Source organism: Gekko japonicus, unplaced genomic scaffold (genome assembly GCF_001447785.1).
Source record: "Gekko japonicus isolate JY-2015 unplaced genomic scaffold, Gekko_japonicus_V1.1 scaffold1284, whole genome shotgun sequence".
Classification (NCBI taxonomy): domain Eukaryota; kingdom Metazoa; phylum Chordata; class Lepidosauria; order Squamata; family Gekkonidae; genus Gekko; species Gekko japonicus.
In genome coordinates, this window is record NW_015169212.1 from 529863 (window position 1) to 549479 (window position 19617).

General features: G+C 40.9%; 1 protein-coding gene across 1 annotated transcript; it reads right to left on the reverse strand.

Moving 5' to 3' along the window:
- Positions 1-2882: 2882 nt before the first annotated feature.
- Positions 2883-18883, reverse strand: LOC107114777 (plakophilin-1-like; the record flags this gene model as incomplete). The annotated part of the gene is made up of 7 exons (XM_015416366.1): positions 2883-6830; positions 9067-9170; positions 11126-11210; positions 11546-11732; positions 17663-17816; positions 18330-18506; positions 18728-18883. Coding segments are annotated over 6 exons (831 nt in total), but the record flags the coding sequence as incomplete, so codon positions are not given.
- Positions 18884-19617: the final 734 nt, after the last annotated feature.

A 19617-nucleotide genomic window follows, 5' to 3' on the forward strand; every position in this document is an offset into this window, starting at 1 on the left:
CAGCAGACCTTGCAGCACCCCAAATTTGGGTCGTTTCAGACATGTTAATTCAAAGAGACTAATCAATCACAGCAGGTTGCAGAGATTTGACTACAATGTATTGGTAAAAATGATAATTTCTTTTGTGTTGTAGCAAGAAGTCTAAAAAAGGTAGTGAAAAGATGCAAGCTACTTTTTAGTGCTTGCTGCGTAACTAGTCCTGCAGCCCCCAGATGAGATGGAACTTGAGCCAACATCTCCCAAGACCCCAACATCTCCCAAGACCACAGTTCAACACTTTATTCATTTGTTAACTTCAATTGGATGAAGAATTTCTGACATATCTTTCTGTGTTCAGACACACACGCATGCTTATACACAAACATTCGAAATTGGGACATCCTCATGGCATCTGCTGTGCCACAACAGACATGCGGATGCATGTTCCCAAGCTTTGGTGTAGCGTCAGCCCAATTATCTCCTGTTCTTAGTGTGAAACTAGATGCAATCTGGAGCGAAGGTAGGGCAGCCAACAGGAATGGCACACTCGGGCTTTCTGACATTAATTTATATTTTCATATGCGTTTGTTTCATCTGGTCATGTCTCCACAAGCAGCCAGTGTCTTTAAGCCAGTTTGCTAAGGAAAAAAAACCCTCTCCAAAAGACGCCAGTGCTACAGTTTCTTATCATGTCATACCTAGATCAGTTCTGCCACTCCCTGCTCAAATGAATGAGCATGGTTAACGGTAGTTTTATGATGAACTTGCTTTTGTTGTTGTTGAGCAGCCACTGTGACTTACAGGACAGATCTTCAAAGGCCTGGCAACATTAATAGTGCAGAAGACATATGAAAATCAACTGCAGCCCTACCATCACCAGTTCCAGGGCTTTGGTTCTTGAAATGCAAGGCAAGCCTAGGGTTGTCACACTGCATTCTGAAAAACAAGCATTTACATTAATTGATCCAAAGTAAGTTAAGATAGATGTGCCTGCTCTTGTCATTCCCCTGGTCTTCTCATCTGCCTTACCTTCTCCCTAAAGCAGTGAGGTTGATCTAAGAGGACAGACAAAAGGAGAAGAAAAGGCAAACGTGGGGTAGGAGCTATTTGCTCACTCACTAGATTGGTACATTTCATGTATATCCTTTCCAGGTTGAAAATTGACAATCCTTTTGAGGACATGACAAAGGCTACTTCCCGTCCTCCCCCACTTCATCTGTTTTTTGTGTTTTTGTCTTGGTTTCATATGGTTGCCAACCTCCAGGTGTGGCCTAGAGTTCTGGAATTACAACTGATTTCCAGACTACATAGATCAGTTCCCTTGGAGAAACTGGCAGCTTCAGAGGGTAGATTCTACATGAAATCCCATCCAAATTCCTGCTTCCACAAGCAGCATTCCCAAATCTCCAGGAATTTCCCAGGCCAGAGTTGGCAACCCTACATCTGCCCCACCATACCTTTGAGTTAAAACAGTGTTCTGCCCCCTCCGTTGTTTCACACTGGTGGGAATTGAAGAACAGTAACTTCTGAAGGAGCATTTTATTTGTTTTTTAAGGACCCTTTCTTAAAATATATCATGCTTTTTTTCTTGTCCACTGGTCTGGCCCTCTGTGTGGGACCACAGTGAGTGCTGCAAGTCGGAGCTGTTATCTTTCAGTTGGTTCATATGGCAGCCTGTAAAGTCAGCCTCCCCAACAAACACTAGGACTTTGCGATGTGCAGATAAACCCTTACATTATAAATATTAAAAGATGAATCCCAAAATGACAATGTGTACTTGGTATCTCCTCGTCTTAATAAAGAGGTGGAGAATCTATGTTCTAAGGATTTCATTTGCATAGTACCTATGGTGTTGATTTCCAGCAATCTAAAGCAGTGTGTCTCACAGAAGAGCTACAATATGACCAAAGCAAAGCTTTGGCATCAGAATTGTGCAATCTGGAGTGCTATTAACCAGCTTAATCTCTTCTAATGCTAACGGCATCTGTAGAGCCATCCCATTGTGTACAGAGATGCACTCTATATCAGATACTGATGGAGAAGCAGTATAAAAGGCAACTGCTCCCTGGCAATACCCTCACAGCACATGGTGAGACCTGTGCTCACCTACCCACAGGTACACCTGCTGAAAGGGCATCTTTGTAGGAGGTGTATAAGCAGAAATCTGACTCAAGGTCTTCAGAGAAAGAGGCAGTGCTCACTAATAGAAAGGGGGGGAATGAATTATTCAAGGGAGGTGCACTATTTATTTACATCTGGTGGCAATCTGAAAGAAAGACACCACAAACAGCCAAGGTGAAAAGTTAAAAGTCCTTTCAGCACTTTATTGATTTCAGACTTTCCAGTGAAGCAAATCCATACAGTTCAGGAAAAAGAATGTTGACATAGGATTCTTGCACATATATTTTACAGAATATACTGTATAGCTCTGCATAGATGAATTGGTTAGTGTTATGAGTGGCAATTAAAGGTCAATAGAGGAATAAAGCTAGCAAAAGTTCATTTCTATTTGTGTTTACAAGTCTTCTGAAATGATTTTACAAGGCATAAAACAAAATAAACCATGGTAAGGATTACTCAAAAAGCTTTTGCTAAGCTGAGGTCATAACTAGTGGTAGCATTTATTTACATGACTCATGTTCTAAGTAAACATCATCCCCTGACATCTCGCTTTTTATGTGGCAGGTCCAACAGAAATGCATATCCCTTCCTCCCAAACAGGATTAGATCCAGACCCATTGTGTCCATCCAGTGCATACAGACAAATCATATACCTACAAGACCAATACTTATTGAGACAATTTGGGATGATTTGGGGAAAGGGGAGTAATGGTACAATCAGAGAACATGAACCATCCAAGCATACGAGACTCATTTAAGTCTCTGGAGCTCATTTATGTCTGTTCAAAATCAGGAGCTTCCTAAACAGTTCAGCTCTGCTGCTGGGCATGATTTGTTTCTTAGATGCCAAAATCTGACTTGTTCAGGTGAAAGGAAGAGGATTGATAGTTATTGATTACCTGATCATTATTCAGTTGGACCTATGGTCATTAGGTTAACCTAATGACTTGGAAACATTATTTACATCCCTATCATTACTTCATGTACTTCTGTCAAACATTGGCCAGTCTGGTGTGACCTGTAAGCATAGTCTGAAAATCACCTATATTAATAGGCCTATTGCAGCTTTCTGGCCCTATTCCTGATAAACATCTAATATCAAATACAAGATTGAATTCTACTGTATTCAGAATTAAAAAGTACATAAATTAGAAACTCGCTCCAAAGCTTTGGCTGGTTCTTTCAGATCAATATTTAAACTTCAGCATCCCATATTGCTACTGCTTTCCAGCATGTGCAACTGTCCTCTCTTTGTCCATTCTCTCTCTCAGTTTTCCTTTTGCCCTCAGATTTCATCCTCCCTCTCATCCTTTTTTCATTATTCTGTAACCTATACTGCTTCCAGTCTTTCTTCTGTAGACTGGTCTCCCCTGCCTCTACTGGTCTGTGCCTTCTTAGCTCCATCCCCCATCCCCAAACGTCTACTGCTTTCCTAGTCTGTGTCCTAATTGTTTGTCGATCTTTTGCTGATTAGCATCTGAGCAACTCAGCCAATGGCAAACCGAGCCCATTCTGACAGTTCAGACCCTGTGTGACCGGCAAGCAGCCAAGCCAATAACTAGCAGAGTCCATCACCATCACAACTGTGATTGCAAAATCTCACAGCATCTTTACAGTATAACTTGAACCGTAGAAATCTCTGATTAGGTTAGGTAGGTTAGTCTTTAAGTTGCTACTGGATTCTTACTCTTTTCTACTGCTACAGACAGACATTGCTACCCATTTTGATGAAATGCTGGCACTTTAACATTTTGCTTGGACATATTATTGTGGATGAATGTCTGCATTTTGTAAAAAAATACAGAAACCATATGCCTTGATCTTAAAATGATTTCAGTGGTAGTTGCTAGTTATGACTGTGTACATGTCTTCCTCCAGAAAAATCTCCAAACATCTGTGTATGCAAGACAAACAATTTTTCTGCAATTCTCCCCATTTTTGCAGCTCCTCATGACCTCCAGAAAGACTTGTGGTCAAGAGTCTTGCATAGAGAAGTAGCCATGTGGGTTGGGGGCTGGAGTGAAGAGGATCAAGAAGGGGATGAAACTGACCCCTCCCTCCAGCAGAGCTGCAATTGCAGAAGAGGAAGACTGATTTCACCTGCTTGTTCCCCTGGCCTCAAGACCCACATCACTATTCCTCTGCACAGGTTCCATAATCCCAGGAACAATCTTTTGAGGGATCAGAAAGAGCTGCAAGAATGAAACAGTATGAGGGAAAACTCCACTAAACAGTATATTTGCAGATTATGGTCATGTGTAGCAGTGGCACAAATCAATTCCTATCAGCCATGGTGGGTTCTTTTGTGTTGAAAAAAATGTTCAAAATTTCTTCATAAAATGGCAACAAATAGCAAAATAGCAATAATGTCCCTTCACTTTTTCTATTAAAAATTAATTGTTCATTATGCTGTTTGTATCAACACCAGTTTAAGAAACAGTCATCAGCATTAACTGTCTAGATATTGAGCAACAGGTCAAGTGCCAGAATTTCAGAAATGTGCACAAAATTCACAGCTGTAGTGATTATGCTCACAGACACAATCATTCCACAGCCAGATTATCTTGTGGCATATGCAGATTTATACACAAAATTCGTTCTTATTTAGTACCTCTTATACATATAACTCTTATACATAAAATACAACTACAATGGTGAGAGTCTAGCTTGTAGCATACATGAAAACACCACATGGTTAGTTGTACTCACGTACACTTGCATTTTATGTCCTTATGTAAAAATGACCTAGACTGCATGCTGACCACAGTACATAAATTGGAATAGAAATCCTAAATTGACAAGTTGAGGAAGTTTTGCATGAACAGCTACCCAGCATTTACTGGATTAGAAAGCAGGCTAGATTAGCATAAGTATCATAAATCTGTGTTAGAATTATATCCCAATGCCAAAATTTTAACTTAGTGACACCCCCCCCCTTTTTATGGAACATACAAATTAGCATCAATCTTCCAGCATATAATGCTTACAAGGTAACTTATTATGATCAACAAATTTTCTTTCCCAAAGCTACACCGGAGAAAATGAAAAGTTGGTATCTTTTTACATAGATCATAATATTCAATTACTTTTATATGGTAAACAGTTTGAGTACTTGATCTTTTATTTTACATTCCAACAAAGCATCTGCTTTATGTTCTTCTACTGACTTGCTTTAATAAACATACTTCATCACTGTTTGTTTGGATCCTCTAATGGCAACATAATTGCAAGAGAATTACAATGTGCCCATAGAAAATATAGGAAGCCCATGACAGGAATGGATGTCTTGGTGACAGCTACAGAGTGAACAGGGTCTTTGGTAAGCCCAGGGACAAATCAGTCTTAGTGGCCTATAAGGACACTGGCTACTTAAAAAGAATTCTCACCCCTTGACTCCCATGCATCACCATTTACTGGTCACTGAGGAGGCACCAGAGGTCAGTGTTAGATTACCATGTTTGCAAGAAGAAGGTCCCAGATTCAGTCCCTGGCATCTCTAGTTAAAGGATCTTTCTGGGGAAATATCTACCTTGTCTGACACCCTAGAGGGTCCCTGCTTAGCCATAATAGACAAGACTGAGGTAGACAGCCTGACCATTTTACTCAGTGTGAGGCAGCTTCACACGTTCACAAGTTGTACGCTTCTGCACTTGAAAATTATACAACACAGTCTGTTTAGCTTCTTTAGTTCTTAGTTAATAGACTATTTCTGTTGGTATGTCCATTGACCAACCTCAGGAAGCTACTCTGATTCTCTACCATGGACATATTTATTTATCATCTTTCTAAACTTACCAACTTTATAGATATGTTCAGGTGACAGATTTACATTTAAAAAGCAAAGACAGCAGAGCCACAGTGGTGCACGGGGTAGCCTTCATAAAGCACAACCTCCTGAGTTCCTGCCTTCCACACAAGTCATTATTCATATACAGTACAAAAATAAAATTTAAAAACACTTATCTAGAACCTGTGAAGGACACTTTTCTCTGACATGAATTTGCTTCTTGGGATTTAAAAACTAAGCAGCCTATAAGGAAAAAATGCTTACCAGTAACATGAAATATGAAAGCAGACCTGATAAAGATATGAATGTAAATTGAAGTCAGTAAATTTTCAACAAAAAGAAACCCAGCTATCTGAAACTACAACACTATGCTAAATATCTCAGTATCATGACCATCAACAGTGAAATAAACATATAGAATGTTAGTAACTGTATACAATGTGATGAAAATGAGGAATGAAAAAGACTTAGACATATTTATATGGCACCCAAATGTCTTTTATGACATTCAATATTTGCTTCTCCCTATATTCATATGATAACTATATAACGGATATAAAGAAATGCTATTCTGTGAAGCTGAAAGTGGTGGTTAGACTGGTACTATCTTTGTAAACTTGCCTATTATGGCCAAGATATAAGTTGGGAGGTTGGTGCTTGATTTACTCTTTAAACCTTTTCAAATTGTACTTCCCCCATTCATTTTTACAGATATAACAATTAACATCAAGTGACATTAACCTCTGAACCCCCAATGTGCCCCCAGAAAAAAGAATTTGTTTAAAAAATATTAAAACATTTTCAGATATCTATAATCAGGCAAAACATTTTTCATACCTAGTTTTACAACTGAATTGACCTCTCAAAACACTGTGTACATCTTTAACGACTTAACTAATTCCTTGAGGGTTGAGGTCTCCCAGACAGGAACCAGTTACAAACTCTGAAAGAAAAGGAAAATTTCTGTAAAATTAATAATTTCAAAGGGTTCATCACCTACACACTGAGCAATGTCCCCAAATGCCTCTTCATGTGCTGCTGTGCCCATGGAAGGAGACTGGCCATGACTCCTTTTCCTTCCTTCATCTCTTCAGTCACATGTGCATAACCAAGCCCAGATCACAGTAAGCTGGTCATTCATTAGAGAAATAGGCTAATGTGCATCTCCCATATAACTCATCCCTCATCCACTCATCCATCTCCTTTCCAATTTCCCCAATGTACTTATTAGTCCTCCTCTTAGGCTATACAAGTACAGCCAAGGAGGAGAAATGAATTAAGAGAGTTCTATTGAGTCCTATGTAGGGGTGTGCATTTGGTGAAGCCGAACTGAACCTCCCCCAAATTTCTTTTCAGCATTTTTCATGTATTCAGCAAGCAAAATCAGAATCAATGATTTTGGAAAGCAGAGCAAAGGGCAGGAAAGAGACAGAAATGGCAGGAAGGAGAAGGTAAGTACAGCCCTTTAAAGGGCAGGACTTACCTTCTCTTTCCTGCCATTTCTGTCTCTTTCCTTCCCTTTGCTCTGCTTTCCAGAAGGGAGGGGGAAGAGAAATCTTACATATCGCCGATCACTACAATGCATTTGCGAATGGCATTGCAGCTTGCAAGGCTGTTGTTGTTGCTGGCTTCAAACTTGAAGCCCAATTACTAGATTGCTTTCCCAGGGACAGGAGGGGGGAGAAGCACTGGTCAATAGGATTACAGGTAAGAGTGGGCACACTCTTTGGCCAATCACAGAAATTTGTTCTTTTTTGAAATTCTTCTGTGTATTGTTGTTGTGATGATTCTGTGCTTAAGTTGACATCAGTCCTCCTGTTGAGGTGGTATTTGCCACAATGGCACTGAGTTCAGCCATAGGATATAATGGAGCTGAATTTTTTCAGTATTCCCAAATATTTCCAGATACCAATATATTACTGGTATTGGTATTCAGGTATATTTGGGGATACCGAAAAAATTCGGTTTCATTATACCCGAATCAAAAAATTACTGAATTCCCCCCCCTGCACACCCCTAGTCCTATGTCAATATTCTCCCATTTGTACAGCAGTGTGCATTTTGCATGGATCACGCCCTGTGTGTTGCACCCAGCCAACATGCTGCTGATAAGAGTGACAATCTCAGCTGCATCCTTTCCTTGCTGCAACTCCCCAGTCCCCGTGGCTTTTTATCCACATGGGTGTCCAGCATCATCTTTTGGGGGTGGGGTCACAGGATGTTGCCAGGGCAAGGCAGTGACTGATCTACTTTGGCTGGCACAAAGCTGGAAGGATCTGACCTAATGTTACCAGGACAGGGAATTTTCTGAGATATTCTGGGTACCTGGTAGGATCTGTCTATTAACTGTACCTGTATGTTTTAGCTTGACTAAGGCAACAACTCAATTCACTTTCTAGCTCATTTCTTTTTAAAAGGGCTGAACTATTTTTATGATACATTTTTAATTCAGTTTCTGAGAGTCAAAATCGCATAAGTACTACATCAGCTATGAAAAACGTACACATATAAATCAGCTTTTCTAAAAAAAAAGAAGCTTGCAGGTAGAGTCTTCCACCTTTCATGATGGCCAGCTAAGAGTATTTTGAAGGCAAAAGTCACAGGTTTTATGCAATATGTGGGTGTTTTTATTTTGCATTTGAGCCCAAGTAGAAAATACATCATAAAAATTAATCTGTGTAGTATTTTGTTGTTGTTAGCGATAATGATGGATGAGTCACAGGCCTGGTTAATGTCTCTCCATGTCAGAAAAAGAGCATGGGCAACATCTAGCCAAATTCTTTTAATCCCAGTGGCAAAATGGGAAAGTTAGCCACTTCCTTAAATCACACACCCTTTAAAATCAATGGGATTTAAAAAGTGTTAAAGTTTGGTTATGTTATACTGCATGTATTTTGAAAAGCTGTTTGCATCTTGGAGGAAAAAAGTTTCAACTGGCAATTACAACCACCAACTGAGTTCTGCTAGTTCCTAGTTTTGCCTTGCTTCAGATTGTAGAATAAGATACGTATGCAGGTGTGTTTTGCAAATGATGCCATCAGAAACCATTACCAAATCAAGACCTTAAGAAAATTAACCTAGCAGCATTTACATTAAGAGGTGTTGCCGCTGGAGAACAAACATTATCTTGTTTCCTTCTGAATTTTACTCCAGCCTTGAAATCAGATTGAGATGCTTACCTGCAGTTATCAAATGTAATGCAGATATCTTCTTAGAATCTAGATGACAGGTTCCTGAAAGTGCTCCCTGTTAGGGATCCCATCATATTCTTATCATATCCTTGCTGCAGAATGAGCCATAGAAATGAAGCACGTAGAAGATTAGGCAGGAAGGAAACAGCCACTTGCAGTGCCCTCGTAAACAGAGTTACACACTTCTAAGCCCATTAATGCTCAGGATGGCACTGTCCAGGTTATTAATGGGAGCCAAAGACTTCCCAAGAAGTCAAGTGTTAGGATGTGAATGTGTGTGTGAAAATAACACATGGGCACACACCCAATATTTCTGTGTGTTCATGGAAATATATATCTCCCAAACTAAGGGAATATATATTTCCATGAACACACAGAAATATTGGGTGTGTGCCCATGTGTTATTTGCGCACACACACATGCACATCATACCTATCATATGCCAATCTCTTAGCCACTGTCCTCTAGCTTTCCATCACACACACACACACACACACACATACACACAAAGAGAGTGGTTTTGTATTTATTGTTTTATTTATTTACTACATTTCATTCTACCTTTTCCTTCAAGGAACTTAGAGTAATATAACTCCCAATCAGTCTTCCATCTATTCACTGGCTAGGCCCAAACTTCCTGAGCCCATTATTGTAAAAAGTGAATACTTTTTTTTTAAGCTGCCTTCCATCTACAGATGAAAGGATCCCTAAACATAAGAAAAATGTGACTAGTTGTACTACCCTTTTCCAGCAATTCTTACGGAATACAGACATGCAGCAGACATATCAAGAATCTTTCCTAGGAGATCTACTTTGTTATTTTAATGAAATAACTTTATTAAAAAAACCTTTATATACAAAATAACATGCAACCTCTAGATAGTCACCAAAATAACATTTTCATATCTATTGATTATCTACAAATAAACCAGAGATCTGTTAAAAAAATAACATATCTTGATAAAATGTATTTTAGGAAGTATATCTTTTTTAGTTATATATTGAACTACAGGAAACTATACTTCGACAAATTTACTGGTGGAATTATTTACTTTGGTATAATTAACTATCTGAGATTTTACTCATTATAAAGTAGTCTCAAATTTGAGCTTGTCAGTGTTCAATCGTACGTATTTTCTTATCTTTCCACATAGCTGCCAATGTAATTCTGGCTATAGCTAACAATATTGATATTAATTTCATTTTACTTTTATCCTTTAAAGGTTGTTTTCAAAAATCAAGTAGAAACCGTTCTAGTATTAAAAATAATAATAATCTGTTATTTGTTTAATATGTTGAATAATATCTTTCCAGTACCAGGGGTCATTTCATAGAAAAAGAGCTAGGGGAACTCATTAGCATAACTCATTAGCATATGCCACACACCCTGACATCAGGGGCCCGGCGGTGGACCTGCAAGGCCAGCGGGAGTGCGAGGAAGCCCCGCCAAGGCCCTCCCTGGCTCCAGGCAGGCAGGGGTGGGGAGAGGCGGGGGGGAAGCAACTTACCCTCCCCCTTCCCCTGCCTCCTCCTCTTCTCCTGCCTCCTCCTGGCTGAATGAGGGCTGGAAGCGGGGAGGCCGGAAGCAGGGGGCGGGGCTTCATCATGTGCTCTGCCCCCCTGCACCTCACCCGGGGGAACTGCGTTCCCCCACATTCCCCCCCGAAATGACCTCTTTCCAGTACAATTGTATTAATTCACAAGTCCACCAACAGTGGATAAAATCTGCCTGGTGACCACAATTTTTGTAACAATTTGGGTTGTAATTTTTGTTCATTTTTATGTAACTGACTTGACATAAGATACCATCTTGTTTGCATTTTAAATAATTGAATTTTATATTAAAACAGCAAAACAGCTGGAAGATCTACTTTAGATCTTGACAGCTAATCAAACTTCTATGCATCCCAGTTTTATCAACATGTTCATATAATTATTATGTCTTTGCTGTATTGTTTTTGCTCTTTAAGGATGCATTGGGTTGCGTTATCTAGCTGCCATATTATTTTATGAACCGTTAAAGAGGGGCACCACCTTGTTCACTTACCTGTTTTAGCATAGACTGGAGCTCCCTGTTTGACCACAAGTCAGCCAATAGAAGACGAGCAGCTTCAGCTGCTTTTGGATAGGAGCTGTAAACAGCAAAAAGGTAAACAAGAATCACCACGGGTACAGACAGTGTCCACATTGTACATCTTGTAAACTAGAACTGATATGTACTCTTCAGAATGGAGCTTTTCAGGCTTCTTCTATGGCCAACACTACTAACTTTAATTTAGGTATCATGAAATGGTTTCCAAATACTGAGGCTCTATTAAAAAAAAGTTCACAATATATCTGCCAAAAAGCCTAGAGTAAATGGGAGCTACTAAGAAGTTACTAACTGACACCGCTTCATGGTATTTGTGATATTATCTGTCATATTTGCATGTCTCTCCATTGTCCTTCCTTTATATCCATTACTCACCCATTTCGGCACAGGCCTACTACGTTATTAATCAGACTGCCTGTCAGGTAAGGCTTGGCCATCTGTGGATTGGACATAATCAAGTTCCTCAGGGTGTAGCAAGCAGATGACATAATGTCTCCATAGTTGCTGGAACCTGGAGCCTGCAGAGCTAGGAGACGAGTCACATCTGGGAGTACCTGGTGAGCTAAATGGGGGGGGGGAGAACAGAATACAGGTAAATGAAAAGCTGCAAAGCTCCCACAGACCCTCAACAAGGCCTGTTGAGACATAGGCTGCGGTCACACAGACTAAATAATCCACTTTCAATCCACTTTCTTTTTTTAGCATCCAAACTTACCATCTTTGTATTTCTTATGAACTGTGTCAATCTTTTAGAACTTTTAACCCTCCCTATTTACATTTAATTGCCCAATAACAGTGCCCCCCATCATCCTCTGGAACCAAAGTTCTCAAAGGCACAATTCAGAGTCCTTCAGCCTTTCCTTCTTCTTCTCTCTTTTCCACAGTTTGTAGGGACTTTTCGGGGCTGCTGCCCCGTGCTCAGACAAAGAGTCCTCGCCAGATGAACCAGTTTCCAGCTCGCCACTGTACCTACTGTCTTCTTCTTTTTTCTCTTCCTCTGACCTTCCCAGCTGCTCCTTTAGAAATTCTTGAGCTTTAAGAACAGAGTCAATCTTAACCTTATTCTCTTTGATCTTAAATGCTACTCCTTCTGGAAATAGCCATTTGTATCCAATTGAATTTGTTTGGAGGAAGAGCACAAGTTCTTTGTATTTCTTTCTCCGTTGCCTTACTTCAAATGGAATATCCTTTAGCGTTCTGACCGCATTCTCCCCCACCTTCAGAGGTGTCACAGCCACTGCTTTCAGGATAGCATCCCTGATGTGCCTCTTCGAGAATCTTACTACAATTTCCCCAGGCAGGTTATTTTTCTTTATATATCCTGAATATGACCTGTAGGCCACATCCATGTCGTTCAGTAACAATTTCGCCTTTATATCTGTTGCTGGGGTGAGTAGCTCACTCATCAGTTCTTTAAGATTTTCTCTATTCTCTGGCACCCCTTGGAAGTGCAGGACCATGTTGGCCTTATCCATTTGCACTTGCAGCATCTGATCTTCCAAAGAAACAGTTTTCTTTTCCAATTTTTGCACTTTCTTCCTCACTTTCTGTGTTGTCTCAGCCATTTCCTTTACTTTCTCCGCATCCTGCTTCATTACTTGGATCAAGTCCATTATTTGCGTTTGTTGAGCAGTGATGCTTGTTTTTACAACTGCAAGCTGCTTTTGCTGCGCTGTTATATTCGCTGTTACCACCGACATCTGCTCTTTAAAGACATTGAGCTGTTCCAGTAGAGGGCGCATGACCTCAGCCATCGCATTGGTTGTCTCACTGGTCGTTTCTGGTCTCGGGGACTCTGGTTTCGTTTTTAAAAGTTTCTCTTTGTCTCTGTCCCTCTTCCCCGCCATTTTCCCCCTGTTTGTTTACTTACACGAAAACATATGCGCTTAACTGTATAGCTCGATTGGGTGAGTACTTCTGGGCAATCACACGTTTATTCTTCTGCTCCCCCCTCCCTTTCGCATGGGACTTCCGGTTGATGGCGGCACGCTCACGGACTCACCTCCCGGACCTTTCGCTCAGTGATTTATGCACTTTCAATCCACTTTCAATACGCTTTCCAACTGGATTTTGCCAGTTCACACAGTAAAATCCAGTTGGAAAGCACACTGAAAGTGGATTGAAAGTGGATTATTTAGTGTGTGTGACCACAGCCTTAATATCATTAGAAAGGTCTAGAATCAGGTCAAAGGGGAAACATTAGTCATAGTCACAATTGTACCAATGAAGTTAGAAGCAAATGGATTGTGTGGGAAGCCGTAGCAGAGCAGCCTCAGGTAGCCGTGAAATTGATGTAGATTTGCCAGTGGCAATCAAGCTCAGTCAAAACATGTTGACACATTCCCTATCAGCCTCAAGAACAATAGGTGACTAGTAAAATAACAAATGTTTTTCCATAGGACCTTTGTGATACAATATTGCAGTATTTACTTACAAGCATATTTATACTCTGCCTTTCCCCTCACAGTTCAAGGTGGTTTAAAATTAATACAAGAACATAAGAGAAGCCAATGTTGGATCAGGCCAATGGCCCATCCAGTCCAACATTCTGTCACACAGTGGCAAAAAAATACCTGGTGTCATCAGGAGGTCCACCAGTGGGGCCAGGACACTAGAAGCCCTCCCACTGTTGCCCACCTGCCCAAGACCCAAGAATACAGAGCTTCACTTGCCCCAACAAAACATTTAAAACAGCAACATAATTCAATAACAGTTTAATCCTCAGAGAATGCCTGTAGCTCAAGCCTCATTAAATGTCCCAGCACAGGAAAACAGCCTTGCAGTACCTCCTAAACACTTCCATGGCCAGCACATCCTCCTCTTCTCAGTGAGCCCATTCCATACAGTGGGAATAGCCCATACATCATGTGTATGATTGTGTAGCTATCTTAATGAAATGTTTTGGGTGAACTGATCACCCATAGGTGAATTCAAAACATCGTATGTATATGAAGCCAGTGGCCTCAGAAAGTAAAATTCTACTTAGGATTGCACTTGAAGTCACTTTGGAAGTATTTTCAGGAAGCAAGAATTATGAAACCAGCAGAAGAAGTCCTGAACTACCTAAAGAGAACAGACATAGCTTGGCAATGAGACATGAGTGCTTCTGAATGGGCACCTTGTTAACACAAACCTTTTAAAAAGAGTTATAGCACACAAGAAGACATAAGAACATAAGAAAAGCCATGCTGGAGCAGGCCAATGGCCCCTCCAGTCCAACACTCTGGGTGCGTTCAGACGGGGGCTTTACATCGGTATAGGTGCCGGTTGCAATCGTTGTACTCACCGGCGTTCAGATGGGGAACATCTGCCTCCTGTCCCTAACTGGTGTAAAGCCCTTTACACCGTTGCACTCTGCCACTAGGTCCCGAGTGGTGGTATCCTGAGTGCAACGGTTGTAAACGCTGTACCTTGCCGTCTGATCGCTCTCCACCGGTGCCTAGCCATTCCGTCGGAAGCCTGAGGCTTCCGTTTCCCCCCCGCCATTTTTTTAAAAAAACTGAGCGATATGCGCTTGGGCGAAGCTTTGCCCTGAGCGTTTGTTAAAAAAAAAAAAAAGCCCTTACTTTAACTATCCGGAGGAGTCCGGGACTTCAGGGAGGCCAGTTTGGTCTTTAAACTTTAAAGGTAAGTCCTTACCTTTAAAGTTTAAATGTAATGGGGGAGTGTTGAGCATGCGCAAAGATCGCCATTCTGTGAATGGCTGCCTATGTGCATGCTCAAACTGTGTTTAAAAAAAACAAACAAAAAACGCCGACGCCCACAGCGTGTGACCGGGCATACAACGATGGGATCCGCAAAATGGAGGTAAGTGTGATCGCGTTTCTGCCGGCATAAACGGCACCGGTTCCAACCGGTGCAGTTTATGCCGGCAGAAAGGCCCCGTCTGAACGCACCCTCTGTGTCACAGTGGCCAAAACACAGATGTCATCAGGAGGTCCACCAATGTGGCCAGAACTCCAGAAGCCCTCCCACTGTAGCCCTCCAAACACCAAGAATTCAGAGCATCACTGTCCCACATAGTGTCCAATCTATACCATGCGACTAATAACCACTGATGGACCTCTGCTCCATATGTTTATCCAATCCCTTCTTGAATGTCCATGCTTGTAGCCACCGCCACTTCCTGTGTCAGTGAATTCCACATGTTAATTACTCTCTGGGTGAAGAAGTACTTCCTTTTATCTGTTCTAAACCTATTGCTCATCAATTTCATTGAGTGCCCACAAGTTCTTGCATTGTGAGAAAGGGAGAAAAGTACTTCTTTCTCTACCTTCCCTATCCCATGCATAATTTTTTAAACCTCTATCATGTCTCCCCTCAGTTGTTGTTTCTCCAAGCTAAAGAGCCCTAACCTCTTTAACCTTTTAAAATAATTTTTGTTGCCCTTTTTTGCACCTTTTCCAAAGCTGTAATATCCTTTTTGGGATGTGGTGACCAGAACTGTACACAATATTCCAAATGAGGTCGCACCATAGATCTATACATTGATGCCCACTTGTCCAGCCTTTGAAACCTTTTGACAAGATTGAATGGCTTAGGAAGTCTGTGCATATGAGAGATTTTGGATCATGTTATAGGTTCTTCTTTTGATGAAGCATCAGTGATATGTGGGAACTTCACAGCTAGCCAACGGGTGAAGCATTGATGGAATCTGCTTTCTTCAAAGATGAACATTGATTACCTCATTCGATAAAAAGAATATGATGTTATTTTGTTCTGTGGAAGAAATGTTTATGGGACTTTTATCATACAAGCATCTTACATCTTATTCATAGGCATATCTTTTGTGAACGCCTGGGTCTTTGTTATAAAGCGATTTCTAATGTATATTGGTTTGGTAGACAGAGTTGCTTTTCTATTTATCTTGTTATTGTTCAGTGTTTATGATTTTCATATAAACGGTTTAGTAGTAATAAATGGTGTGATAGTTATTTTTACACAGTTGTTTTTTTGGGCTGATTATCAGTCCTCCCTGGTTTTCACTGTCCTGAACAACTCAGTGTCATCCGCAAAATTAGCCACTTTACTGCTTATTCCCAACTCGAAATCGTTAATGAACAAGATTAAAAGCACCAGACCTAATACCAGGCCCTGTAGTACCGCACTGCTTACCACCTTCCACTGTGGAAACTGCCCATTTATACTCAGTCTCTCTGTCTGCTGTTAATTAACCAGTTTTTAATCCACAAGAGGACTTGTCCTCTTATCCCACGATTGCTGAGTTTACTTAGGAGCCTTTGATGAGGAACTGCAGAAATGCGAAATGCACAGACAAGCCAATAAATGCCTAATGTCTTTCAATGGGGCTGGGCAGAACAAAGACTCATATAAGGAAATGAGATATGCAACAGGCATAACAACCCCAAATAGTCAAACCAAGGAATAGGCAATGGACAAAGAACAGGGATTTTCTCCCCATGGGAAAGGGACTAGATAAACAAGAAGTGTGGAAAGATTATTTCTACACCCATGTCCCCATCCCTGAGGCGTGGGATACAATCTCAGTGCCACCCCTAATCATGAAAAAGTTTTAAAAGGTCAAGGACAGTTAGTTGGTGTGGTGCATAACCTGGTGGTATCCCAGGTCCTGATCCTTTAACACGTAACTGTGGAAGCTGCTGCACACTTACAGTAATTTAGGAGGTTTAGTTTTAAATGGACAGGACAGTGTGATAGGTAGACTAGAAGCTGGAATGTCTTAGGCTCCTTTGCAACACCACATAACGGATAAAAGGAAGTACTTCTTCACCCAAAGAGTGATTAACACATATAATTCACTGCCACAGGAGGTGGCGGCGGCTACAATCATGGATGGCTTCAAGAGGGAATTGGATAAACATATGGAGCAGAGGTCCATCAGTGGCTATTTGCCACAAGGTATAGATAGGAACTCTTGGTCTGGGGCAAGTGATGCTCTGTATTCTTGGTGTTTTTTGGGGGGGCTTCTAGTTGTGTCACTGGTGGACCTCCTGATGGCACCTGGTATTTTTGGTCACTGTGTGACAGATTGTTGGACTGGATGGGCCATTGGTCTGATCCAACATTGGTTTCTCTTATGTTCTTATGTTCACATAACTATGTTTCTTATTTGCTATTATTTTATTATTATTGGGTTTTTTGTTGCTTTGTGTGCAGTGCACTAACTTCATCTCTCTGCTCTGCTCAGTTCTTTTGATTGGAGGATGACTGACACTTTCCAGTCTGCAAATGATTGATAATAAGTTCATCTCGCCATCATTTATGTATTCTGTGCTACTTCTTGATGCTGCATGTAAGTCTTGGTTATTCTCTCTCTGTTTCTTTTATTCTAATTTCTTTTCCTCCCAGTAGTGTTTTTTGGTTTATTTCATGGTATGTTGCTCATTTTGTCTCAATAAACAGTTTGATTTGTTTCAGTTCTGCCATTTGAGTATGTGCGTTTCTTACGGATTCGTCTTGGGGACAAACAGGACCCCAATTAACACTTTTTGAATGCAAAACAGCACTTACCCATAGTCTTGTGGAGAATGGGGTGTCGAGACATATTACTCAGCAAGGATGTACCAGATCGGACAACCTCTGCATTAGTGGACTGCAGGAGCCGTGCTATACGCGGTAAACCTTTCTCCTTTGTAGCAATCAGCTGGCTCATTGCATTTGACATCTAGGCAACAAAACGATGTGGCCAGAGTACAACATTAGTAGTCTTTATAAGAATTATCTAGAGATGTGTTTTTTTTCTTTCACAAAAAGTGTTAAGGTGACCAAAACATATTTCATTTCAAACCGGGACAACAAATAAATAAATTGAGTACTTGGGAGCTCCTTCTGAATTAGGAAACCCAACACCTGATCAAAACTACAACAAAAGAGACTGTTGTTCAAAACAAGCAGAAGAGTAAATGAAAATACTTTCGCCCCAAATGAATGTTTTTGAGCTATATTATGATAGAAATGAAGACATTTGATTATTTGGATGCAACTATTTCCATTACAGAAAAATAAAGGTTCTACTGGCAGAAGACTCTTCTGGAAAATTGTTATTTCTACAGCTTTCACTGGCTTTAATTGCACTCTGCCTTTTGTATAAGTGCATAATCTTTCCTGCCTTTTGTATAAGTGCATTAAGCAAAGACAGTTTGTTTCCCCAGCTATATAAACAGGTCAGGTTTCTTACCAGTCCTCTGCTTGCAGTTAGATTTTGCAGGGCTCCAGCACAAGCTTCCAAGGTGGCATCTTTCTTGCTCTGGTCCATCAGAGAGAGATATGTCCGGATGGCATCTGAATGGTAGAGCCAGCTGGATCCCCTGGGTTTATAGTCCTCCTCAGGAAGGGGCAGATCATACTCATCATACTAAGAATAAAAAAAGAGGAAAAATCCAGGAAGCTGCATTTTGTAATCCAGGTTGCAGCAACATGACATGCAAATATCATCACATGTGTTTAGACCTATTGCAGAGAGATAGCATGGCAGTCACATATGCAGTGCTTGGCAATGTAGCAAGAAGCAGGGATGGGAATGAATGCAGCCGGCTGAAATACATGGAAGAAGCACCACCAAGCAACAATTCTTACCTCCATTTTTCCCCCTCTGTTGTTGAAGCAACCAGTCAGGGTTTTGTCAGTGTAAGTGCCCCTGGCCATGTGATTAAGGTGTGTGTATTTATTAGGCACCTCAGAATCCAGGCGGTAGGACAGATTGTGTAGAATACAGATGCAGTTCTCCACAGACTGCAACAACAACAACAAAAAGCATGATCACTTTTCTTCTATACCCTGTTACCACTATCGTAGCTATCTTTTAACACATACGTACATTGTGTATGATAGATATAAAGTCTGATGTTTAAAAATATTCCACAGTGCAGAGTATGATGTTATTACTCAATTCTGTCATATTGAAGTTAGGTCTCACAGCAAAATGCTTGCTGTAAGCACTGAAAAAATTATGGGAGAAAGACCTTTACAGTGCAATCCCAAAGACAGCTACATTCTTCTAAGCCCACTGCTTTCAATGGACATATAAAGGTTTGGGACATTGCACTGTTTAGGACTGCACTGTTAGCATAGGACTGATTGCTGGTATTGAAGAACTGTGGAAAGGCATGAGTTTTTTTGAGTCACTGCTCACTTCTTCAGAAAGTTCTGAAGAAGTGAGCAGTGATTCAAGAGGAAATTGGATAAACATATGGAGCAGAGGTCCATCAGTGGCTATTAGCCACAAGGTATAGATGGAACACTATGTCTGGGGCAGTGATGCTCTGTATTCTTGGTGCTTGGGGGGCAACAGTGGGAGGACTTCTGGAGTTCTGGCCCTGCTGGTGGACCTACTGATGGCACTTGGTTTTTGGCCACTGTGTGACACAGAGTGTTGGACTGGATGGGCCATTGGCTTGATCCAACATGACTTCTCTTATGACTCATGAAACCTCATACCCTGCCACAAATTTTGTCCTTCTTTAATG